Source organism: Streptopelia decaocto, assembly GCF_964273445.1.
Source record: "Streptopelia decaocto genome assembly, chromosome: Z".
In the NCBI taxonomy this organism is placed as follows: domain Eukaryota; kingdom Metazoa; phylum Chordata; class Aves; order Columbiformes; family Columbidae; genus Streptopelia; species Streptopelia decaocto.
Window position 1 is genome coordinate 1332116 of NC_138657.1, and position 26939 is coordinate 1359054.

The window sequence follows — 26939 nt, forward strand, 5'->3', positions numbered from 1 at the left end:
CATTGGTTCCAACTCCTGTCCCTGCAATGACAACCTCACAGTGACACCATGTGTATGAGGACATTGTCCAGTCTCTTCTTGAACACTGTCAGGTTGGGGTCGTCACACCTCCCTGGGGAGCCTGTTCAGTGTCCAGCACCTCTGGGTGAAGAATCTTCTCCTCATGTCCAACTGACCCTCCCCTGGCATCCTGGGGTGGGTTAGAAGGGGGTGGTCAGTAGGTCAGAGAGGTTCTCCTGCCCCTCTGCTCTGCCCTGGGGAGACCACACCTGGAATCTTGTGTCCAGTTGTGGCCCCTCAGTTCCAGCAGGACAGGGAACTGCTGGAGAGAGTCCAGCGCAGCCACCAAGATGCTGCAGGGAGTGGAGCATCTCCCGTGGGAGGAAAGGCTGAGGGAGCTGGGGCTCTGGAGCTGGACAAGAGGACACTGAGGGGGGACTCATTCCTGGGGATCAATATGGAAAGGGGGAGTGTCAGGAGGATGGAGCCAGGCTCTTCTGGTGACAACCAGGGACAGGACAAGGGGCAATGGGTGCAAACTGGAACACAGGAGGTTCCACTTAAAGATGAGAAGAAACTTGTTCCAGGTGAGGGTGTCAGAGCCTGGCCCAGGCTGCCCAGGGGGGTTGTGGAGTCTCCTTCTCTGCAGACATTCCAACCCGCCTGGACACCTTCCTGTGTAACCTCATCTGGGTGTTCCTGCTCCATGGGGGGATTGGGCTGGATGAGCTTTCCAGGTCCCTTCCAACCCCTCACATTCTGGGATTCTGGGATTGTATGATCTTCCTACCATTCCCTGGGGTTCTGTCATTGGTCACCAGAGAGAAGAGATCTGTTGCTCTGGTTTCTTCTGTTCCCAGCATGAAGCAGTAGCTGCTTTCACCACCAGGTCCCTCGCACCTCCACCTCTCCATCCAGCAAACAGCTCGTATTTGGTCTACAGGCAGTGTTTTCTTCTGTTGTCTTTCTGTTTCTATCATAGCCAGGAATTCTTAGGTGCATGGGGAAGTTCTCACCTGTGGGTGGTACCCACTGTGCCCTTGAGAACTTCAGAGGGAACAGCTTCTCCCCTTTGCAAGAGGAGCTGTGAAAAAGTCAGTCCATCACTTGCACCCCGCTGAACTCTTGTTCTCCCTTGTGTTTTGATAGACATCTGATCTGTTGTGTTTCTTGTAACACACTGTGGCCCTCGGGGGTTTTTGTCCTCATTTCTCCATCCCAAGGGAAAGGAAACACCTGAGGAAACTGCATGGCAGCCTCCTAAGAGGGTGGCTAGATGCCCTTTCCTAAGCCTTTAAGGGGGACTCTGCTCTCAAGTAAATTGTGGGACTGTTAAATAATTTGAGAAGGCGGCCTTGGCATTTTGAAGTGAACGTTTCTACAGGAATTCCAGAATTAACTCGGTCCTGGCAGCTCTGGAGGGAGCAGCAGTTGCTGTGAGTTCCCCGTGGCAGAAGCTGCTGTCAGCGCTGGGACACCCCCCGCACAAACCGGCAGGTTCGGGCATTTTTCAAGCACCTGCATCAGCATCTCGTACCCTTTACCAACCTCCTCACAGCCCCGCTATTCAGGCACTCAAATAAAAGGCAGTGTTTTGGGGAGCTGGAGGGTACTTTCAGCAAGAACCTAGGTCTGTGGTGTACAGCCTGTTTAATTTAGTGAATAATTTAATTTAAAAAATTAATAAAAAACCCTCAACAATAATAATTCTCCAAATGGTGATTCATTTCTGGACCATATGCAGAAATTATTATTGATAGGAGTGAGAGAATATTGAAAAAATATAAGAAATGTGAAAATCACTAATTATTTTTTTTCCAAACATTTTTTGATTAGTTGCATTCAGGCACCTGAAGTTGAAAATGTCAATTTGCAGTACACTGGGAAAATTCATATGGAGCAGAGATGGCAGATATATTGAATTGTGAGCTAAACAGGTTTATTGTAGGTTCAGAAATCATAAGCCATTTTAAACATCAGGCTTCCTGAGCGTTTCAGGTACACTCTAGATTTTATGATTACTTAATTTATTTCTGTTCTGTTGAAGCTGGTGGTGGAATCTTCATCAGTCTGAGTGGGCCAGAATTTACTCTCCTGTAACAGCCACCTGTATAAAATAGTCTGTAAAATATATTTGAATCCTATAAAAATGCAAGAGGAAGGACATAATAAAATTATCCATACCTTTTTGGGACAAATGCTGTTTGAGGGGTTGAGTTTTGCAATTAAGAACAGAAGCTAGAGAAACTCTCAGTAAGCCCTCATAAATCGTCAATCCAAACTATTCTATGATTCTATAATATAACTTAAAGTATAATGTAACTTGAAATTCAGAGTCTAGCTCTCCGAAAATCTTTTCTCCAGTGTGTGAAGTCAGGGATTCTTTTTTCCCCTGTTTTAAGGCATTATGGGTCTTGTCTGTCCATCCAGCTGATCTCATGATGCAGTATGAGAAAGAGCAAAGGTGATGCCTAAATCTCTTCGTAAAACTTTTCGAACAATGTACCGTTCGATGGCACTACCACAATCACATTGTTGACACTCTTAATTACAGAGTCATTTCGCTGATTACTTAGTGAATACTGTTGTAATTAAAGGCAAAAACAGGAATTTTCAGAATTGCCCATTGCAGAAGGGTGAATGAGACAAAAATCCTCTCACATAACCCAATCATATTTTCCCTCTGTATCTTTCCCTTCCTACGCTCCTGTTTCAATGCTTCAGTTCTATCCAAAGCAGTATTTTGAACTATGTAGTATATGTAATTTCACTGGAGATGCCATGAGCCATACAAAGTGAAGATCTTGTATTTTCTCAGTCTGCCACCTAGTTACACTTTTCATTATCTACACTTTCATGACTGGCATTTCTAATTGCAAAATATCCCTTCCCCTTTATGTTCAAGAAGACCTTTTTAAAATAAAAGATTGTGGTTCACTAATCCTAGCTTCTGCAGTCTTTTTGGACTGATTTCTCCAGTGATATCCTTGCAAAGTGTTTAGGAAATAAAACAAGGCAAAATCATTAGCGGAGTAGTTATTTTTCATTGTTTTCATTTTTCATTTCATAGAAAACTAGTTTGATTGGCAGTATTAACTTTGTATCAGGGGCAAGAAATTAATTGATTTTTCAGTCAGAACACTGTATCTTGATTCTGGTGATGTTTGTTTTCTCTATGGATTTCTAGCTGATTTGCTACAGTCATATTGTTGGTAACTCTCACTGTACTAAGAAATTAGACTTTTACCAATAGGAGAGGCTAATAATTCTACTGCAGATATTCCATTTCTGATTGCTTTCTGTTATTGATACTGTTATTTTCTTATAATACAGACTTTGGAGAAAGAATGTTGACGTCTAAGTTAAGCTATGTATAACGCAAAAGGCAGCAATAATGGCAAATGAACCTTTGGCTAAGAGCAGTAGAAATCTGTCATTAAGACCTAACAGAAAAATTAGATGAGTTGAAACTTTGCACTGCTGAGGTTGTTTCTATCTCTGGTGTGTCTTCTCCTGTGAGGTCTTGTGACTGTAAGAATCCAGAGGTCATTATTCTCCATCTGAAAATTATTTCAGCTTTGACCGTGCTCAGAATTTGACTTCAGCCCAGGAAAACCAAACTGCTATGTTTCTCTGTGAAATGGCTCTAACTGCACTTTTTTGTGTGTGTTTTGGCGGTGGTGGTTTTTTGTAGGATTTTTTGTTTGGTTTTGGTTTGGGGTTTGGTTGGTTGGTTGGTTTTTGTTTTGTTTTATTTCATTTTGTTTTGTTTTTCTGAAATTATATAAAGCTCCTGGTAGGCTTGTATTTTTTCGTGTACTTGTAACTGTGTCCCAAACAGGAAAGTGGATCAGAGTCACAATCTATCCCCGGGTGATCTTGATCTGAACATGTAGAAATGCACAACGGGCAGATACAGACAGATGAGGAAGCGTGAGAAACATCATTTCATCAGCAGAAAAGCCGCATTTCTCATAACAGTGTCATGATGTGGAGCCTTTGGTGTGAGCTGAGTGGCACAAGACTGAGAAGGAAGGAAGGAAGAGCTGAGTTTGAGGACAGTCTGTTATAGAGCAGCCTAAATTTCTGTTGTGGGGCAAAATGTTCCCTATGAGAGCAGCAGGACATGCTTATGGGACACAAGTTGAGGTTTCTTATTGTGTTACCATTATTCCAATCCCTGAAGGCTTTATTGACATGTGAGTCACGTTGTTTGCCTCTTTGTTGACCAATACACTTCGTCCAAAACACCCATGACATGGCCTAGTACTACTTCAAGTTCTTCATTGCAGATTGTTGTAGTGTAGGGGCATAAGTTGGAGTGATTTTTCCCCAAAGTATAAAACTATAGTTATTATTCCATTTTTGTTACTTCCAAAAAAGATAAAAATAATCAAAATATGTTTTCAGATTCTAGTAAAAAACACTAGGGATCAGCTTTTTTTGGATATAGCTATTGAGTTTTTGTGGTTTTTTGTTTGGTTTGGGTTGGGTTGGATTGAGTTGGGTTGGTTGGTTTGTTTGTTTGTTTGGGGTTTTTGTTTGTTTGCGTGTGTGTGTCTGTGGTGTTCGTTTTGGTTGGTTGATTGGTTGTTTCCCCACCCTGTACTTAGAAATTGTTATTTCTTGTTAAAGACTAGTACTAAGAATAAAACCATGTCTTCTCTTTCTCTCCTCAATGATAAATGCACGAGGGAATTGCTTGTTCAGCAAATACCTTTATTTAATAATGAATCTCAAATGCATTTGCCTTTCAGTTTAATTGCGGTGGAGTCACCATCCCTGGAGGGGTTTAAAGGGTGTTTAGACGAGGTTCTTAGGGACATGGCTTAGTGCTAGAGTTAGGTTATAGTCAGACTCAATGATCTGGAGGGTCTTTTTCAACCAAAATGATTCTATGAGTCTATGATTGCCATGATTCTTATTCTTTAAGTGTTGTAGCAATATGTTTATTATTCACTTTAACTTCACATGACAATGTGTTGTGTAGCTAAATGGATTTTCCCTTTGCTAGACATGCGGAGCATTGTGCAAACATTGCACATTACAGATGTAAGTGTTGGCTGCTTCTCTTTCTAGAGGCTGAGCTTTCATACCATTTTAATGGCTTTCATTCTCAAAGAAAATTAGAATATTTATAAGAGGGGAAAAAGCATGTATGTTTGAGCATACATCTCTGGATCATTTTACGAATGTAGGTGACCACCGAGTAAGTCTTCACAAGTCATAAACATCTCACTGAAGCTTTGGATCATATTATTGCTCTAGCTAAGAAGTTGTGGAGGTAAAGCAGGAGAACTTTGTCATCACCAGAATAAGGTAGAAAGTTAATTCAAAGTCAATAGGTGGCATCAAACACCTCTGTGTCTGGTCATTAAAAAAATAGAAAGTCATGTTTTGTCAGCGTAATACTACTGTGTCCATTTTTTCCAGATTGCCATATGCAAATATGGAAATAACGGCCTTAAGATTTCCTAGCTCATAAATTAAAATATTATTTTAATGTGAGATTCACATAGTATGTTTCCATGAATGTTTCTTAGTAGTGTAGGTTTTCCTTCATGCGACTTTAACTAAGATTGCATATGCAGTGAGTATCAGCTTCAACCAGGTTACTAAATATACATTTTGCCTTTTTTATTGTGCCAAATATATGCTAAGGCTTCTATTTTTGCTTTACTCGGCGTTTTTATTTTACATTTTAAGATTCAGCTTTTATTTCAGTTTACATTATATGCGTAGTAAATCATTACCCTGAGGAACGGAGAAAAATGTCATTGACTGCATTGTACATGGACAAGGGCAACTCATGTGTGTGTCAGTTGCAAGTGTATATCAAAAAGATTCTTTCTATAAAATTGAGAGGTATAAAACATAAGACCAGCAGTGATCTCTGCTTTTTAGACAAAGGTGTGTTTGTCCCAGGAGAGGTGAAACCTCAGATTGATTTTGCAAAAGCTGGCTGTCCTGACAAAAAAAAAAAAAAAAGGTGTTGCTTTGAACAATTTCAGGAAGATTTTAAGCATTCTTGGGAAGATTGCAATTCCAGTCCTGAGGTTTTAGGGGTGGTGCAGACAGTGTTACCTTTGATTAAGGGATGTAATTCTGTTTATATTAAAATATATTAAGTAGAATAACAATTTGACCTGCAAGGAAGACATTTCCACAGCACACTTAAATCCTATTTAAATGAATCTGAATTCAGCCATGTTCAAAATGAAATATAAATACTCACTCGTATTTAGGCTGACTATTGTAAATAGTCTATTTGTCTTTTTGCCTATTATGTCCTGTGCCAGTAAGGTTTTTTCATTCTTTTGATTTCATAAGCATAATTAGTGTTTGTTTAAATGAGTATTTTCTAAACTAAGTAAAGATGCTTATCATGGGCTGCATTGAAATAAATTACTAAAGCTGCCTTATTTGTGGCAGGAGTGAGTCTTCAAGAAGAAGATAAAAAGCTGTGATTGTTATAAGCAATATTTTTTTAATAGGCACTGAATAATTGAAGTTTTTGTATTCCCTGCTGACTTTTGAGTAGAAGAACTCTGCATCCTGCAGAATCTGTGTGCTCACTGTGAATTTGTAGTTGGCGTTTTCATTCTTAGGATATCAGTTTTCCAGAAGTGTTTATTTAGTGTCCTTTTTCAGAAAATTGGATGGATAATTCCTTGGTAGGTGGATGGAAGGACAGAAAGTGGGATAATTTATGAAAAAGCTGTAGTTTTTAGTGCTATAGTGTTTAATTCTGGTGTTCAGGAGGCTGCTGAAGACCAATGAGAAGGCTTGTCAGCTCTTGTAAAGGACAAATAATATTAATTATATTTCTATTTTTTTAATTAATATACAATAATTGGTGGTAAGTAGTTTCCCTACTATTCTGAGTAAAAGATTAGACATATTCTTCCATCTCTTTTTATGAGATGCTTTGTATTGTAGTTTGGATCATAAAAATCCCCCACTTTTTCTTGGCTGTGACTGGATGGAGTCAGAGAGAAGGGGAAGGAGCTGGATGTCAAACCTCTTCATGCAACCAATCCGGAACAAACGTTTGTATTAATAATTAAGCTTCTAATGAATTATGACATTAAAGTCATTGTACATCTCTACTGGTTTCCTTCATTTCCAAATACTTGTAGATTGAATGAAGCAGTGCTGAAAAATTCTGTTTGCCAATTTTTATTGGGTATTTGCTGCTTTTGACATTGTTCTTATTCCCACAGTGTTCCTCATACATCCTGTACAGCAGCAAATCCCATTTAATTACTGCAATTTACAGCTGATGGTATTTGAAGGTTGTATTTTTTCAAGCCGCCAGGATGAAATTGGCCTAACTGTGTTATTTACTGTGTGTGTGTGATGAATCCAAAGGGACTCACTATTTACATTAGGAACTGGATGGGGCTGCAACCTTTGTAAAATTACTGCTTAGCCTTTGTACCACTGTAGATGGAAAAGAAACATTTTGCATCCAAGTGGTCTGCTTTGCAGCAGTGATAACTAACTACAGGGAAAACCTGAATTAATTGGTTTGTTTGCCTTTTTCCCTATGATTATAGCCACAGGGAGAAGAGGGTAGTTTCTCTGATTTGCTTCTTTTTCTTTTTGAAACCTTTTTCTCAATGTTCTGAAAAACAGGTGATCTAGGGGGGAAAGTTAGCTTTTTAACTTAAAAAAAAAAAAAACAAAACAAAACTAGAATCTAAATTGTGCATTGATGAGCATCTGAACCATGCAAAAGCTTTTCAAAGCAGGGTTGCATATGGCTTTCGGTTCTGTTTCAAACATTAGACTGTGAGTGAACAGCAGTGGTGGAAAAACAAATGTGCTTGACCATTCTGCAATGGTTTTAATTCAATCAGTTATTTAGCTTTTGTAATATATGTACTTTCTAACTTGCAAAATGTGGTTTTTTTCCTCTTGTTATATGAAGTATAAAAACATCTCTACCTGAAGTAACAGCTGTTTTTCAGTATTGTTCATCTATATTGTATTCTCGGATTTTTTAGATTTAAAAATTTTCCATGAGGATTTCAATGTCCAGTTACCAGACAGTATAGGTAGATTTTCATCCAAAGTTTTCTAGACATGCTGATAGTTTTATTTTGTTCACACTGAGACAACTGCATAAATTCTTCAGAGGAATCTGGGGACTTTTGTCTCATCCTTTCTGTCTCATTAGCGTCAGTTACAGGGAATCAGTCTCACACTCATTACTTGGTCTTGTGGATACGTTCACCTTTGAATTTTGTTCAGTTAGCAGTTTATTGCATTATTGCATTATATTAAATAGGATTTCATTAAGGAAAAAAAGTGTTCAACAAGTGGCCTAATAATGTTGAAAAGACTGTTATGAACCCTTGGGAACAAATTACATAAATGCAATACAAATTTAATCATTATTTTGACCAACTTTTATTTTGCTATATTTCCACTCCATTTCACCGCTCTGGCTCCTTCTGAAAAGGAGTTTATTCAAAATAAACGTTTTTAATATTTCTGCAGCATTTTTTTAAAAATCATCTTCTATGTCTGCTTATGAGATCTAGTCAGTGCCCTGAACTTGAAAAGCAAAATCCATGTTAGGAGGTGTTTGCACAGAGAGAGACGTGTTAGACCTTGATGTAACGATGGATGCGATGACGGATGGAAAAGAGAGGCTGCCACCCTGTGCAAAAAGGAGGACAATGTCTCGCAATTTGTGGGGTTTTTTGAGAGAGGGTTTTAAACTAGTGCGTGAAAGCTCATAATGATGTTCTTAACTTCTACATCTAAGACAAATAGTTAAACAATTGTAACTTAGTGCACCAGATTCATTTGTATGGCTCGATAAGAGGGAAACAGATTAAAAGCCTGAGACCTGAATAAGAAGAATCTATGACAGATACCAGGTTCTTGGAGGCTGGTTTTTTTTCTGGTTTTGTGTAATGAACTTGTAATCACTGTTAACAATAAGGCCACAAGTTAACTGGACTTTCTCTTTCAAATATATAAATCTAATTTTTGATGTTGATTAAAATTAAATATTATTGTATTATTACATAATATATCTAAATAATATAGTAACAGATGCGTTATATGTTATTAATGGTTTAATATTAATAGGAGTGCACAATTAATATATAGAAATCATATAATATTTGTGAAAATAGTTGATGTTGTTGTTATGACAGATAGAACTAAACCTGGCCAGGGACTGCGAGGGTAATAAGAAAAGCTTTTATAAGTGTGTATGTGTTAAAAGGAAGACTAGGGAAAATGTTGGCCCTCTGCTGAAGGAAAAAGGATCCCTGGTTACATGGGGTATGGAGAAGGCTCTGAGCAACCTGAGCTGGTGAAGACGTTCCTGCCCATGGCAGGGGTTGGACTGGATGAGCTTTAAGGTCCCTTCAACCCAAAAAATTCTGTGATTCCATGATAAAATATGTTAAAATTGGGACCCTGTGACATAGAACAGTGATGGAGGTGGCTTGATATGGTTCAGCAGGACTGAGAGAGAACCAAGTTTTGGCCTCTGCTTCTCCTTTCGCCCTCCAATTAAGTGAAGGTGTTACTGGAAGATCTCATGGCTTATTAGTTTTTGGGTTGTTATTTTTTAAATCTTGTTGTTCTTTATACATATACCTTTAAAATTTGATGGTCTCCCTTCAAGGAATGGGAGAGGTCTGTGAAGGCTGTGGGGCTTTTAACTAAGAGGACTTAATGAGTTCTCAGCTTTAAAGTAGAGATGGATCAATGCGAGCTTAATGGATTTCTACCTTCATAGCACAGAAACACAAACACTGAGGTTTTGCAATATATATTGTAAGTAGAACTAGCATTTGACACACCCTGTGTCACGATCCTCTCGGTGATGGACTCATTGTGGTTCATTTACGTGTGATCTCAGAGCGCAATATTAAGGCAACCAAAAAGCCAAGGGGTTATGATTCAATCAAACAGTGTTACTTTATTAATTTGTCCGTAAAGCGGCACACGATAGAGAGTAAGAAAAAGAAAAATAAAAAGAAACGGGGAGAGTAAAAGTAAAGATGGGAAGTGAGGATGCATTTACCACCAGTCGAGCTTCAGAGCTGTCCCTCTGGTCTCCGGTTCCGTAGAGTCCAGCCGGTCATCCGTTCTGGTTCAGGATCCTCTGGTGGGAAGATCTTGACAGCATCCATTCTGGAGTCATCTCTTATGCTTCTTCACCCCTCCTTGCTCCCATTGTTTTAGGCCATTCTCCACCTTGATTTTGCAACCCGGGCTTGTACTGTGAGGGCTCGAAAGAGTCACGCTTTCTTTTGCCAACACTTACATGTCTAGCATTAAGGGGTCTCTCTCTGGTCCATTGGGTGACCTCAGGACCCTTGGAGAGCTTCTGGCCATGCTCCTTTTAACTGGCCATTGTTTGGGGGAGCAGGTGGAGGCCAGGAGTGACTGAGGCTGCAGGTGAGAACACATCTTCTGGATGGCAGCTCTTGTCCCTGGGTCGAAGAGACCCTCATAACAATTGACTTTTAGGAGGCGGGGGCTGGTTTGGCTGAAGCAGCAGGCAAAGTCCATACAGCAGCCATTGTGAGCAGCAGCCCTGCCCCATATTGGAGAAACCCGTGCAACACAATGCTTCTCCTCGGGCCTCTCTCCAAGTCATTGTCCATGCATTCCTTCTGTCAGGGCCTCAGTTCCCTCAGTTCTTGATGGTGATGTTCAGGCAAATACTGCTTCACCTTCAGGCCGACTCTCACACCCTGCTACTAAATTTGACACATAAAAACGAATTAATATTAAATTATTTGACAGCTGGATCTAAACTATTCATTGGGTATGTATCTCACAACAATGGTTTGTATCTATTTCAAATTTCAAAAGAGTTTTTGAGATTTGTGAAGTCTATACAATGAAAGATGGTGTTCAAAGGCCATCCAGCTGCACTTCAAGACAACAGTAGGGAAAATCACTTGGAGAATTATGGCTCGTGGGGGATGTATTCCTGGAATTACTGTGGTCGATGTATGGGTGTCCACGTTCAAAGCATTCTTCCAGTTTCACAAAATGAATTCAAACATCTGATCTTTGCTTTAAAACACATCACCGCTACTTAAATAACCAAGGAACAAGTTACCGGTGCTAGATCAAGTATTTTTATGCCTCTGTAATTCTGCTCCAGTGATTTCAGAAGGGAATGACCGTAACTCCGTCACATGTGCGGTCACAGTTTTCCACCGCTGCGTTTTTTTGAAAGGGATGTATAATTTTAGGAAAAGAGTACTGACATCTTGTGGCTGCATGAAATAGTGCAAAGAGTTCTGGTCATACCAGTTTTTCTATTTAGAAGAGCATAGAATGTTGCAGTTCTGACAAAAGGTAATCACTGCATTTCCCAGCACGTGTAAACACAGACCTGTAGAATATGCAGATTTCTCTCATAAAAATTTTTTGAAGTTAAAAAAAAAAAGTCTGTCTTATAATTCTGCTGTTTCTTATGAAGATGCTATTATTATTCATGTTAGAATTACTGTTTATTTTAAGACAGTCTTGGGTCAGTTAGACTCAAATATTATAAGGGCGCAGAAACAGCTGACAGAGAAATAGAAACATGACTTTCACTAAAATGAATTTCATTTATGTAACAAACTGGCTTTTTGGGGAAGGTATTAGTTTGAATTCTCTATCCAGCTTTTTTTCTTTTGTGTAAAGACTTAGCTGTATTTTTTTTTGCAATCAAAATACTCAAGAAAAGATGAGTAGTGTCTCTTCGGCCCCCACAGAGGTTGTGGTTTCATGAGGGCAGTTGCAGCCACAACTTCTGTGTCTTGTGGTTGTGCTCCAGAACTCATCCAGATGAACATGGGAGCTGGACCAGCTCCCAGATCCATTTACTGGCCATTTCCCAGAATGTTGGTGCAGGGACAGTGATGAGCCCTGTGGATGCTCCTTCCAGAAGCAGCGACATCTCGCTCCAGCTTGAGCATTCGTCAAGGGGCAGCCTCGTGCTGCTCAACCACTGGTCTGTGGTGGGACCACCAGACACAAGTGGAGGGGGCATTTGGCCACTTCTGTCACAGAATCCCAGAATGTCAGGGACTGGAAGGGACCTGGAAAGCTCATCCAGTGCAATCCCCCCATGGAGCAGGAACACCCAGATGAGGTTACACAGGAAGGTGTCCAGGCGGGTTGGAATGTCTGCAGAGAAGGAGACTCCACAACCCCCCTGGGCAGCCTGGGCCAGGCTCTGCCACCCTCACCCCCAACAAGTTTCTTCTCAAGTGTCTTTCTCAAGTTTCTTGTCCTTCTGAAGTTTCTTCTCAAGTGTCCTTCACCTTCCCCTGGGTTCACCCTCTGTCACTGTGCTGGTTTGACTGAAAGTGAGTTAATTTTCTTCATGCAGTTAGAAACATTTATTTTGTAGCTAGCACAGTCATTGTTTAGATTTGGTTTGAGAACAAGAAGATAACACTTTGGGACAGAGTTAATGTTGTTCTTAGGGCAGCTTTGCAGTGCCTTTGAGCTGGAGCCAAGAGAATGTCAGATCTTGCTGTTCTCTTGATTGGTCTGGGAGCCAAGGACATTCTGAGCCCACAGGTGTGGAGCAGCCGGGGAAGGGACATTGATGGGACAGACCCATCATCGCCAGTCAGTGCATCATGAGTTGAGGTTTGGCTGTATGAAGTTGGACCTCAGTGTGGTAATGACGATGTAGCAAATCTCAGCACGAAACCTTGTGGCTGAAGAAAATGATTGTATTTTATACCAAAACTGGTCTTAGTAATTTGCTGTCAGGCTCTCACACCCGCATACTCACATTCTCCAGCACAGATGTGCTGTTCAGGTCGCGCGTGACAGGGAGGGAAGGGTGCCAGCCAACATCCTCCTCGCATCCCCAGGGCTCCTGCCAGTGGGGTGACCATGTCTGTGCTGTTTTGGATATGCCACTTTGGCAGTGATTTGCCTCCCAGTCTTGCCACGCTCTGTGCACCACCAGGTTTTTCCTTGCTGTCCTTTATCTCCCCGCATGAGTGTCTTGAGAAGAGGACACAGATGTGTCCCCAGCACGTGCCACCCCAAGGGTCCTCCCACCAGTTGTTCCTTCTGACACTTCCACACCCGCATCCCGTTCATTCTCTCTTCATGCCACGTTTCCTTCAGGGTTGTCTTTCTGGTCATAGTTGGTCGTTATTCAGTTGTATCTGGGTGCTTAGAGCTGTAGGTCATTGCTGGAGGACGCATGTGAGCATTGTGGGCCAACTTTGGACTCGATTTGCTCATCATGAGTGCTGTAGGAAGTGTTTGTGGAAGGGAGAAGCCTGGATGCAATCAGGTCCATGAAGAGTCACACTAGTCGTGTCAGTGGAGCCTATGGCTTACCAAAGCCATATAATAATTAAACTAATATTTTTGCATAAATAATTTTAGCTTTATAATCTAACCTCAGTGATTGCTTTAAGGTAAAAACCTAATCCTAATAAGGACACAATTCTGCTAATGAAAGACTAAACAGCAATAGCCAATATTTCACATGTGACTTTGAGTGTGGATTGCAAACAACAGGTGTCAACACAGTGAATCTCCTGAGTATTGACACTATGGAAAATAACAAGTTGTAACAATTAAACATTATTTCCTCAGCCACTGCTTTTAATTTGACTATGTGTAGAAATTATATTTAGTTCTGTTAAAGGTACTTAAGTCTCCATTGCTTTAAGGTGTCACAGGGACATAATTAACAGCATATATGTGTCTTTAACAGGAACCAGTGATCCATATGTCAAGTTCAAACTTGGAGGAAAAGAAGTATTTAGAAGTAAAACAATACACAAGAACCTCAATCCTGTGTGGGAAGAAAAGGCTTCCATTCTTATAGATAACCCAAGGGGAGACTTGTACGTAAAGGTGAGACACCATCTGACTTCTGTCTGTCAAATTACAACAGAAGAGTTATTGAAATAATTCATATTTTGTAATTCTTGTGTACGGAAAAAAACATTGTTCAATAGTGCATTACTAAAGACTAGAGGTGAACATTATTTGAATTAATTCCACATAATGATAATGTCAACATTTCAAAAAGAGAAGGGTGAATATTTTAGTTTATTTAAGGCTGTAATATTTTCTACTTTTCAGGTTAATTTAAGAACTTACCAAAATGTGTGCTAGGTTTTGTGGTTTTTTTTCTATTTGTACCTGAACACAGTGAGTTTGCTTATATGTTTTGTAATGCTTTATGCTCTTTTTTTTTTTTTTTTTTTTAACATTGTAACTTTACATATATATCACAGGTCAGGATGATTTTGTCATAATAGAGTGATCCTTTGTTCTGAAATAACAGATAGCTTGAGTTTAAATCAAAGAGAGGCCAGCAATGCCCAGAGCAATTAGCAACAGTGCCACTAGTACTTCTTAGTATTGGAAAGGACATTACAAAAAGTGTGATCATTGTTTTATAGGCATGAAATGGAAAGGCACTTTTCTGGCCCCAGTAGTTTATGGTAATCCACACCCAAGAGTGATCCTTAATTGTGTAAAATAAAGTAGATACATGTTCTAAATATGTTACAGGAAAAAATATAATTTTAGGATTCTAATTAGAATATACATAGGTCCAAAATACTTTGAGAAAGACTGTAAACTTAAGTCTTACCTACGTAATCCTTTTAGTTGGTCTGAAATGATACAATGCTTCAGATCAGCATCAACCTTGATCTCAAATAGATGACAAAAATTTAAACTGAAATATGGAATTGTAGATTTTTTTTTAGCAGATTAATACCCCTTAAACAGCCTTTAAAAATTGATCTGTACCAAATTGCATGTATTCTGCACAAGTAAAGCATTCATACTTAGAAAAGCATAAATTTAATTATAATTCTCAATTGGCGTTTTCCTCCCCGTATTGAACTTGGTGACTCATAATGAATGAACATGTGCCCAACCCTGTGATAGAAATAAGCAGGTTCAAAGAAGGACACTTACAATATAGCTACCTGTTTCATTCATGCCAAATATCAACCCTGTAGTAGGATCACAAGGGAATAGGTTTGTGTATTTGTGTGGGTTTTTTTCTAGGAAGAGTGTGTCAGGTGGTGTAATCTCTATCCGTATTTGTATTCTGGATGCACTGTGCAAACTATTTCAGGTTTTGTAGCTTGTTCACATATTCTAAGACACAGTTAAATTGTAGTATCATAGAGTCACAGAATCATGGAATGGTTTGGGTTTGAGGGCCCTCCCCAGCTCCCCCAGCCCCCCTGCCATGACAGGGACATCTGCACCAGCTCAGGGTGCTCAGAGCCCCGTCCAGCCTGGCCTGGGATGTCTCCAGGGATGGTACCTCTCTGGGTACCTGGCACAGGCTCTCACCACCCTCAGGACAACAATTCCTTCCTCATGTCCGGCCTGAATCTCCCTCCCTTAGTTTAAACCATCGCCCCTTGTCCTGTCACAACAGGCCCTGCTCTAAAGTCTGTCCCATCTTTCTCATGGGCCCCTTTTAAGCACTGAAAGGTGCACTAAGGTGTCCCGGAGCTTCTCTTCTCCAGCTGAACAGCCCAGCTCTCTCCCCTGTCCCCAGCAGAGCTGTTCCAGCCTCGGGTCATTCCTGGGGCTGCTCTGGCCCCTCTCCAGCAGCTCCATGTGTGTCTGTGCTGAGGACCCAGAGCTGGCCCAGCACTGCAGGGGGGTCTCACAGAGCGGAGCAGAGGGGCAGGATCCCCCAAACCTGCTGCCCGCGGGGCTGGGGATGCAGCCCAGGGCACCATTGGCTTCTGGGCTGCGAGCGCACATGGCGGCTCATGGCCGATCTCTCAGCCCGGTGCCCCCAAGTCCTTCTCCTGGGGCTGCTCTCCATCCTGCACCCCAGCGGGACCGATACTGGGGGTTGTCCCACCAGGGCCAGGACCTGGCACTTGGCCTCATTGAACCTCATGGTGCTCCCATGGGTCAACCTCTCCAGCTTGTCCGGATCCCTCCGAATGGATCCCGTCCCTCAGATGTGTCAAGTGCACCAACTCAGCTGAAAATATTTATTTGACATTTTCAACTTGATAATTTGTAGGGAGACAAAACAATTATATTTTTCAAAACGAACTAAGATGTCATCATTTGTTTTCTATACCCACTAGAATGAATTTTAGACAGAAAACAATGGAAGTACCCTCTGAAGTAGATTAATGCATATGGCAGTTGAGCTCAAATAGTTGCATTCAACCATTTGAGTCCCACAGCAATTCTGTAGACATTGGGCTGTGGGGTTTTGCTACTGCTGTCTTAGCCCAGTCCATATTAAAGTATTTTTGGAAGATGAACAGCTTTAACTGTAATAGATTAGTTGAAGTATTCATATAAAAATTGAAGACCTTGAGCCTAGGCCTGTCACATCTCAGTTAAATGTTATCATTACTTGTTCACAAGCTTCACTCTTACTTAGACCTGAAGGTATATTCTGGTCCTCAGAAATTCTAGTGACAATATTTGCCAAGAAAATTCTACTTACCTAGAAATTTTGATAATCGACATTTCCTCATTTTTATTTTTGTGATTTTGTGTCACAACTTTTCTCGTGCTGCTGTCCACCTTTTTTGTTTCTTTCTCTCCAAAAGCTGTCCCTGATTTATTTTTTGTTCCTCCTTCTGACTTGGGAAGGCATAATTCATCTGAAATTATTGATACTCTTCCACATAGTGGCCGCAAAGTCAGTAAATTTATCTGAATGCTTTCTCTTTCAGGTGGCAAGTTAGCAGGCAGTATGCTCATAGCAGAGTAATCACTATTTCCTTACACATATCCATTAAGTTTCTGTCTTAGATTATAATATTTTGAAACCCTAGAAACTTGTACAGCCTACAAAACCTAAAATGTTATCACTCCTAATACTGAGGAAAATGTTGTAATAACGCAGTTTTCACAATCGTGTCCCACCCTTCTCCTTGTATTTTGCGCATTTGCTAAACTTACCAATTAATGTACAGCAAATCAATCATTCTGCTTAATTTCAGTTATTCTTTTCGTCTTCCTTCTGTTAGTGCCTATGTTTATAAAAATTCTTTAATCATTTTTATAAAACTGATGGTGTTCCCATAGGCAGTCTAGGAGCATTACAGCCCTGTGCCTGTGCATTCTGACTATTACATAAGCAGTTCCAAACTGTCAGAAAGTCACAGGTTACTCTCTGATAGTCCCGGTTTGACATGTGAAAAACATGTGGCTGGTTTCAAGAACCATTCATAAAGCAAGAAAATATATTTATTTAAAAAAAAAAGTCCAATACTGAAAAATGCGCTTACCTTCTGTTCATCTTAGGTCTTTGACTATGACTTTGGACTTCAAGATGACTTCATTGGTTCGGCATTTTTGGATCTCACTTCATTGGAATTAAATAGGTATAGCACAAACAAGTTTACAGAGTAATTCTTTGTGGTTGGCTGCTAATATCACATTTGTGGAAGGGCAAATAGAACATTATGCTGGAAAATAATTATATAAACCTACAGTACATAAACCTAGCTGAGGAAAAACACTTATGTTTAGGGAATTGCTGTGATATGAATGCTAATATATTAACTGATCATGCACAGTGTTCCTTACAGTGTCTATGGAGAGGTTAGCTTTATAACTATTTTAATCTTGTTTTTATATTATCTTCATTCATAACTTTACCACATACTGTTTAACTTTTTTCGTGTTTCTTAATCCATTAATACTACAGTTCAGATTTGATTAATTCAGTACGTTTAAGTACTTAATACAGATTAACAGTATTTATTATTTATTTATGAGTGTTTAGACTGCAGTACTTAAAAGCAGAACTAGGATAAATTTGTGACACAGTTTTCAAGTAGTTGTATATAAATGCAGATGCCTTTAATTCTCATAATTCATAACTTTCATTATCTGAGAGACTGAAATAAAAATAAATGTATATATCTTTGCCTCCTAGGCAAACAGATGTTACCTTGAGACTGAAGGATCCTCATTACCCTGACCATGATCTGGGAAGTATATTATTGTCAGTTCTGCTGGCTCCTAGAGAAGAACAGCGAGAAGCGGTAATTTTAAATATTTTGACATGTCATCACTCTGTTCTGTGGTTGGATGACTTAAAGCACAAGAGTAAACCACATGTTCTGAGGTTCATGTGATTTTCGCAGTTCTTAAAATAACACTGAACAACGTTTCTGGTATAGTACAGCATACTTCACCTGAAGTGGATCCTCCCTGAGATAGCACTGATGGACCCAGATGAAACAGAGCTGTTCAGCCGTTTCAGATAAAGTCAGTTGCAGGTGAATGGTGCTGATTAATATGGAAAAATATCAATAAACCACTGTTGAAGGATTTTGGATCTAGTGCTGCCATCTCTTGATAAGAGTGTTTGAATTTTATTCCACACTGAAAATCAAGAAACTGGAAGAAAGGTAGTATTTCTACTTTTTGGCATCTAGTGATGAAGTACTATTTGATAGCTTTCAATTTTACGACCAGGTTTCAGTTACAGAATTGCACAGGTTTCTACACTTTCTGTAATTAGTCTTAGTTTTCTGAGGTTCTTTGTTGCAAGTGAAAATAGTTTCAAATTTTCTAGATAGTGTTAATTGTGATAAATTCTGTCTCTAGTTGAATGCATTTTATGAGTTGTCAGTTGACTTTTGACTCAAGCAGTGGTACTGTAACCATGCAGAAATAAGAGAGATGACATCTTGCTCAGAGGTTGTGAAATAAAGCATATTCCTTTGACTTCAGAGAGGCCAAGAGAAAAGTATCAATGTTGAAATTTTCCATTGATATGATCAACTATATATATATTTTTAAGAGCATATATGTTTGTATATGCTGCAGTGTAGCACATCATCCTGTTTCATACCTGAGGAATGTTTGCGGGTTGTAATATTGTTCTTTTTCCACTTTCTCCTAGCTGTTATTAAATAACCTAGTAAGTCTGTTATTGGAGCTAAATGTTTTATTATGACAGAGGTGTAGAGTTTTGAAGATAGGTTTCTCATCTGTTAATTTTCTTCAGGGCATTAGAGGAAAATGGAAGTAACGTGCAGAAAGCTTATTTAAACAATGCATTTTTCTTTCTTTTTTGCAGTATGTTTGTCCAGACAACTCAGAATACTATCTTGCAAATTTGCACTACAAAAATTTTTATTGCTTAAATTGAAAATATTTCATTCTAGGACTTTATTTTTTGTGTGTATTTGGGTAAGACCAGCATTTCTGAGTAATCGAAAATTACTGGGAGTGCCACAGACTTGCTGGATAGCAATTTGTTTTATATCCAGCTGGTTGGTTCTAATAGGAGGAAGAATTGGTTTTGTAGTCTTATGTATTTCATCATTACCTTTCTATTTTGGAAGCTAACCCTTTTAGTTTAGCTCAAGTGGCCAGTTTTTCTTCCCATTCATTCCCATGTTGTTATATGGGACTTCATTCTGAAAATGCCCAAGATTTAGATTAAGATTCTGATTCCTAATCTGAAGTTTTAGATTTATTCTTAGAAATCAGCCTTCCCAAGATACAGATCTCAGCGCAGAGATCTTCTGATGAAGTTGCAGTCAAGTCAGAGAATTTGTGTCACAACACAGGGAAGATGAACTACAAAATTAATATTGGGTTGCTGTGTATGAATGTGTCATGGGTTTAAAAACTCAAGGTGCAGTTTTATTCAGTCACCACATATACTCATTTATTTATTAGATTTTATTTTCTTTCTAAGAAATAGATATATTACAAAATGTGTTGCTCTATTTGAACTGTCATACTTGGTTATTTTTAAAAGGTCTTGTAATAATGAGGATAATTTTTATTGAATTTAATATGGCTGAGATCAATACGTTTTCAAAAGTCATATTAGGCAACAGAGGCTTGTTCTTGTCCACTCTGGAAATATGCACCATATAAAGCAACTCTCACATTTCCAATTTGTGTAGCATGCTGTTTGAATGATTACCCCTTCCCTTCCCTTCCCTTCCCTTCCCTTCCCTTCCCTTCCCTTCCCTTCCCTTCCCTTCCCTTCCCTTCCCTTCCCTTCCCTTCCCTTCCCTTCCCTTCCCTTCCCTTCCCTTCCCTTCCCTTCCCTTCCCTTCCCTTCCCTTCCCTTCCCTTCCCTTCCCTTCCCTTCCCTTCCCTTCCCTTCCCTTCCCTTCCCTTCCCTTCCCTTCCCTTCCCTTCCCTTCCCCTCCCTTCCCTATAGACAGGTAATAATTCTAATAGTATACTCAAAAATTTGTAGATAAAAACCTGTGAGTAACTTTAAATATGCTTCGATGACTGCTGCTCAGAAGTCACAGAAACACTGTCCCCTCACAACAAAAGCATTTTTTCCTGTCTTTGCAAATTTTCTTAAATCCTGTAGGTATGGTATCCCTACATACCCTACATTTCAGAACTGTATTTTCTTCTGAAAAAGTTTTAGTTTGTTCAGGTGATAATTCTGAATTATTTGCGTGTGTTGCCACACATAACCAGTGTAAAATTGTTAAATCATCAAGCTGAAGAACTTGGAAATTAAGTACTAGTACTTAAATTTCAAGTACTTTAATTCCAGGTACTTTAAGAGTTTATTAAGACCATTGGGGAAATAAAAACAAAGGAATAACTTCAACACCAGAAGTCCCAGCTTTTCCATGGAGCCATGGAAGGAGCTTTGTGTCTGATTCTGTATTTTAGGCAGCTCTGTAGCCATAATCTGGACCCAGCTCTGTTGAGCAAGACTTGCTGTTCATGATGTCTCATTCGGTAGCTTTTTTTATGCTGATTAGACCTTCTAAGAAGATCCTTTCACTGCCCTAATTGAGGCGACTGAGAGCGTTTTGGAGATTGTGCATTGATGTGCAGATAAATTCTTTTGACAGTGCGTTTGTGAAGATGGAGGACAGGTCGTGTAGCAAAGTGTTTAATCAGCGTATCAAAATAACGCAGCTGTGCATTGCAGGAGATGAGTCCTGCCGCACCGCGTGAGAAATATTTGCACTGCTGGAGGATGAGTTACTCCAGTTGGAAGTTTGGAGTTAAACAGTACAAAATTGGGGGCCGTGTTGTATATTGCCACCTGTCTCTGAGAGACGTGTCATTACCTATGATTTAAAAAATAAGCAGTCAGTTTGACAGAGTAGTAGTTTATTTTGGTTCGGGTGGAACTGTCTTTTGTGAAGCGCTGAGGTGTGCAAAGAGGTAAGAGAAGTCGATACACACAGGAGCATTCTCTTCCTTCTTTTTCTGAAAGAAATTCTGACGGAATGCAGATTTTCTGTGTGCTGACCAATGAGATATTCTTTAGGATTTATAGCTGAAAGGTCCCGTTTCCTAGGATCAAAACAGATTACGTCTTTGGATTCAGATATCAATTCAGAATATTAACATACACAAATTGTATGTATAACGATATTTTAAATTAGGTAACAGACTAGGAGAGGGGAGCATTTTATCTTTCAGTCCTGTTTGATTGCGAGAAATAGGGCTTAAATAGTTTACAATTTGTGTTTTTCCAATAGCAGCATATTGGATGTGGTTTCAATTAAAGGAGGTTTGTTATACTAGTTTCTCAATTAAGAGCACACTATTTGTTTTTCATGGTACATATTATTGGAAGAAAATGCAGAAGTAGCCTGTGCTTATCATAGAATATTAATGTCAGAGTGTGGTCAGGTGAACAAAACAAGATTTCTAGCGAATCTTGTATATAAGTATCTTTGCCTTTCATGACCTAGTGTTTGCTCTAAAGGCATAAAAATGTGAACTTTTAAAGTAAAGGTTTTGTAATTTTCAAACTATGTACATGAACAGAAGTCCTATTCTTTCGAGTTTTGGCAACTGAAGCCAATATGATTTGTTCTGATTTTTGAATAATCATAAATTGTAAATGAAAAACGATGAATGAATTATTCTAGTACAACTGTAAAAATAAGAATATCTTTAGTATTTGTGAAAAGCACAACCTATTTCCAGCCTAACACAATTAAGTTGCAATAGCACTAGTTCCAATAATTCAATTGCTCTGTGCGGTAAATAATATTTGTCCTTTACATTAATGAAGTATTTTTATTATTACGCTTTGAGAGATAGCTTAGATAGCTAGTGTAAACTAAGATTTTAAATAAATAAATATGGGAAAAGTATATATATATATATAAAAATGTTAAAAACCATGAGCTTTAAAAATTGTTGTTATTTTTAACTCTTCTTTTAAAAAATAATGTATTTATGGAGTAATTAATTTCTACTTTGGATGACTAGTTTAAAAGAAGTCAGAACTAGCAATGACTTGATTTTTTTTCCTTAGACATGCTCTTGTTTTATTCCAACAGTGTTCTCTTAATATTTCCCTGTGGCTACCCGTGGTGCTGAGCACGCCCGTGTGCCGTGCGTAATTGCACGTGTGCTGATTAAAAATGTGTACGCGGTGTCTGCAGGTTTTGTGTGTGTGCCACGGTGCACATGGGTTTTTCTGGCTCTTTCCCCTGCAGAGTTCAGGGCAAAGATTTCACCCTCTACACAAAAAATTGGTAACTTGATAAGAACTGTTGCATGGGGGCCAGCACAGATTGGGGACGACTGTTACACCACTGCCAGCAGCCTGAGTGTCACAGAAAATGGAAAATGGAACATATTAGTGCTACTTGGATGTTGTTATTTAATGAGAATGAAATTCATGGCATTGTTTTTTTTTTTTCCTTAAATAATTTGTCCCAAATTATGCTGAATATATTTTTTTGCTTCATATTGAGTTATTAACAACGTTAATATGCTTCGATGCAATTATTATTTTTTTCTTAAACTTGCCAGAGGGGTAATTAATAGCATCATAGAAAAGAAGAATGACAGAGACTGACTCAGGGCATGCAATATTTTCAGATTGAAAAGCTCCATGTAGATTATCCATCCTATTCTGCCCTGCGCTATGAATTTGTATTCTTGGCTTCTAAGGATGGTGATGATGGCATCGGTGTGTCCTGCTGCAGGTGCTGGTGGTGCTGATGCACTGAACAAGTGTGGCCATACGTTTCGGTACCTGCTGCTCAAATTAAACTGAAAAAAACTTGAAATAACATTAGATACATGGTTAATTCAGCTGTTGGCCATATTCTCTTCCTTGCTCAAGGTGGAGCTGAGTTTGTGCTCAGGCTTGTAGTTGTGTTAAATGGCTTTCTCCAAATTCATAAAATGATTAGTATCCACGTATATTTTCCAAAGCCACAGTGCTAAAATTATAATAAACTTATCATACAGCCTTTAGGCTTGAACTGTCCATAGCCACTTAAAAATTTTCCTCAGCAGCTAATTTTTTTTTCCTTCCTCAAAAAATGCATCTATTTGATGGATTTCTGGATATTTCAATAATATAAACCCTACACATTTTCTCTCTTTTCTCCCCACATAATACTTTTAGTGCTTAGCAAGGAAAATTTCAAAATTCATATCCGTTATCTGAAAAAGAAAGCGGGTTTGCAATGGTTAATAAAAATGAAATATGATATTTGTTTTTCATACAATTAATGTCCTTTGATTTATTCTTGCTCAGTGGCAACAACAGGCTGCTAAATGTTTTTAGACTTTATAAATTAATTTCTCCACATTTCCACAAAAGTGCTTTAAGCAAACCGTTGTGTAAATTGTCCTCCTCTGTCTTGACCAGCATGTCTCTTTTATTTAACTATTAAGAATCTGTGTCTGTGGACACCCCGGCATGTCAGAGCATTGTCTATAGCAGTGCTGAGGTTTTACAGATTATTTAGGTAGCGGGGCAGGTCTCCTGTGTTTGGGGTTCTTTACACAAAGTACAGATATTTTTCCATCCAAAGTGTACAATTATCAAACCAAACAGCTATTCTGCTGTGAAACTCATTAGCAGCAGTAACCTTAAGGATGCATGTTGTCCAAGGAGCCTTATGCAGGATTTCTCTTTATATGGCTACAGCGGTGAGCTGAACATTAGTGTTCCAAAAAATTGGAGTACATTAATATTAGAAAAGCTCTATCACTGGAGTATCAGTCAAAATTGAAGTCTCTATCACTGATAGCACATTCAGTTTCTCATTTGCTTACCTAATTCTTTCTTCTAAAAACAAAACAAAACAAAACAAAGGAAAAAAAAAAACACACACACAAAAACCAAAACCACCAAAGACGTAAAAAAGAAGGAACAATTATAGCTGGGTACAACTGTTCTTGTTGCTACTTCACTTGTAGTGCTGGTTCCATGTGGGTTGTCCCACTGGAGACGTTGCCCTCCTCTTCTGTATTGCAGAGAAAAGGTAATTAAAATGCTCTATTTTGTTTTCAGACAATGCTAATGAGGAAGAGTTGGAAAAGATCAAGTAAGGTAACTTTTAGCATGTGGTCTTCCACCTTTTTTTTTGTTGTGTTTGTTTTTTTTAACCAAACATGCCATGTAGGACTGGAACTCTGTGACACGGGATTATTTCTCCCTCAGATTGTGTTTTAACAACATTGTTTTGTGTTCCATCAAATCAAAATCGTGAAACGGTCGAGCTTCCATTGTGATCATTAAACCTTCCACTTTGTCACAGCATTTTAGCCTATCTTGAAGTCATCAGCTTCATAGAAGTGTCAAGCATCCGGATTGTTTTTCTAAGAACTTTAATTTCTCATGCATAAATGGTTTCCTTAAACCTTGTTAACAAAGATTTCACAGCAAAAGGTAACTTTTAATTTTCCTGTTACTTACCCCTCTTGCTGATGGGGTTTTGTGTGTGGAGGTTCTCACAGCGATGCTTCTCAAAGACTCATTTCCCTGGTGGCTTGACATATGCAGAGAAAGAAAATGTATATAATTTCTGAGTAGTTTTCTGGCCCATCTTGCCTAATGCTGCTTCCAAGTTGTAAGCCTTCTTATTATTTGCATAGTTAAAGAACACAATTAAAATTTTTCCCAGTCTTGGTAGATCCGTTTGTTTTTTTTTTTTTTGAGATATTATCAGTAAAGGTGTTAAAATGGAGAAAATGAAATAACTTTAGGGAGTGGTGTCACTTACTTTGTAAAGTGATTTACTTTTCTAGCATACTGATGCAGAAATCTAAATAGAAGGCTGTTAAACTACAGGGTATAGTTTGTACATAGCGTTCATTGACAAATGTTTGCACAGTATTTTTAATGCTTAAAAAAAAAAGAGGAGGGTTCATGATTCTTGACTTAGGGATGGGTTTTCACACAGTTTGCTTGTGCGGTGCAGAACAGTCCTCAGACTCTATTTTCTTCTTGAAATCTGTGAAGCAAAGGTGCTTGTTGAAGTGATGATGACGTGCAGTATTTTGATTCATTCATGTAACTTTTCCTGAAATACCTAATTTGCTCGAAATTCTGCAAGGGTGGTGAAGGGCATGGCTGTTTCACATCATGAAAGTTGACGCATTAACTCCTGATGTGCTGAATATATTCAACGACAATTTGTAAAATGAGTTTATTAACAGCTTTGTGATACTTTAAATTTCAAATTGACAGAAGCATGAGCTTTGATAATCCTGAGTGAATGGCACAACAAAATAGTTGGTAATTCTTCACAGCTGTTCAAGAGAATTATTTATCTATGTTCTCCTTTGTTACAATCATTTAATAACATTTCATTCATCAGTTGCCATTTTTGCGAAGGGGCATATCAAAAGATTTGGCAAGTAGCAAATGTATTAATTTAAATATTGCATTTTTCTACATTTATCTCAGCTGAAGTAGTAATTTTACCTAGAGATATAATGCATGTACTACACCTTACATGTGCTGTTACGTGTGATTTATATACAGAAGTATCTCAGATAAACCACAGGAGCTCATTTGCCTTGTGGGGCTGTTCCAGAGTTCCGAATATTTGATCTGCTGTCAGGAAAACAAATTTTAAAACCTATTTTTCACAAAGAATTCCTTCAAAATATTGCTGCTCTCTGGTGTGCAGAGTGATCAATATTAAATAAGACATCATTTGCAGATTTTAAAAAATGCCTAGAAACGGGAGCTTAATGCCATTAGATAATAAAGTGCTCTACATGGGATTCTTCTTCAGGAAGTGTCTTACACTCCTGAGAGCTGAGAAAACACAGAATACTAAAATTTTTTAGAGATATCACTATAAAATTTCCTAAACCTGCTTTTTTAGCTTGCTAGAGTCTTCACAATGGCTCTTCCAGTAAACGAATTTGATTGTACATGATATTTTACTTCTTAAAGTTTATGTATTTGAAGCCTACCTGTTCTGTAACATACGTAGCCTGACATTCAAGTATCGCAGTGCAGACACGGTGGCATTGCTTATGTTCATGAACTGCATTGCCTGCACATATTTCCTTGGGTGTGTATTGCAGATGTGAAAAGAACAGTAACTGATATTCTCTATTATGGTATCCAGGTACTTGCAAACCCAAATTCTGAGCCTTTACTCCAAATATTGCTCCCCCTATGCACCCTAACGATGAAGTTATGGTCTCATGAAATACTCAGTTCAATGCAGCTGTGCATTTTATCTATTTTGTGTGTAAACAGGTGTTTCCAAACACACCAGTATTGTAAACGTCTGTTAGCACCGTTGCAAAAATGTGACACCACTTTTGCTTTCGTTGTTAGGTCTTTTTCTTCTGTTGTTTTTATTTTTCCCTGTCATGTTTGTTTTATGCCAGACATACTCTTCATCGAAATTCATGGGAGCCAGATCACTGCTTGTGCTGTCTGGGTTAGAGGGAATACTCATCTTTCACTGAACGTTTCAAAACTCAAATTCAAGCAATTTTGAAGTCAGAGTGTTTATGTCCTTGTTCTTTGAAGAGGAAACTGAAACCTCCTGTCCTCAGTGGCAGGAGACTCCCCGTGGGCTATTTAAAAACAAACAAAGAAACAAACTAACTAACTAAAGCAAAACAAATCAAAAACCACCTTCTTCTGGGAAATTACAATTTGCATTTGATTTCAAAATGGGTGTTTAATTAAAGCAAACCGGTGATGATGAGCTCGCAGATGA

The 26939-nt window shown here is 38.8% G+C and overlaps 1 protein-coding gene across 4 annotated transcripts in view; it reads left to right on the forward strand.

Moving 5' to 3' along the window:
• The window catches only part of MCTP1 (multiple C2 and transmembrane domain containing 1), a 231233-nt gene that overhangs the window by 65877 nt on the left and 138417 nt on the right, over nt 1-26939 (forward strand). For all 4 annotated transcript variants that reach the window (XM_082074225.1, XM_082074226.1, XM_082074227.1 and 1 more), the window contains 3 exons: nt 13730-13872; nt 17278-17357; nt 17915-18023. In XM_082074225.1, coding sequence (XP_081930351.1) covers nt 13730-13872; nt 17278-17357; nt 17915-18023 — 332 coding nt within the window. The remainder of the gene's footprint in view (nt 1-13729; nt 13873-17277; nt 17358-17914; nt 18024-26939) is intronic.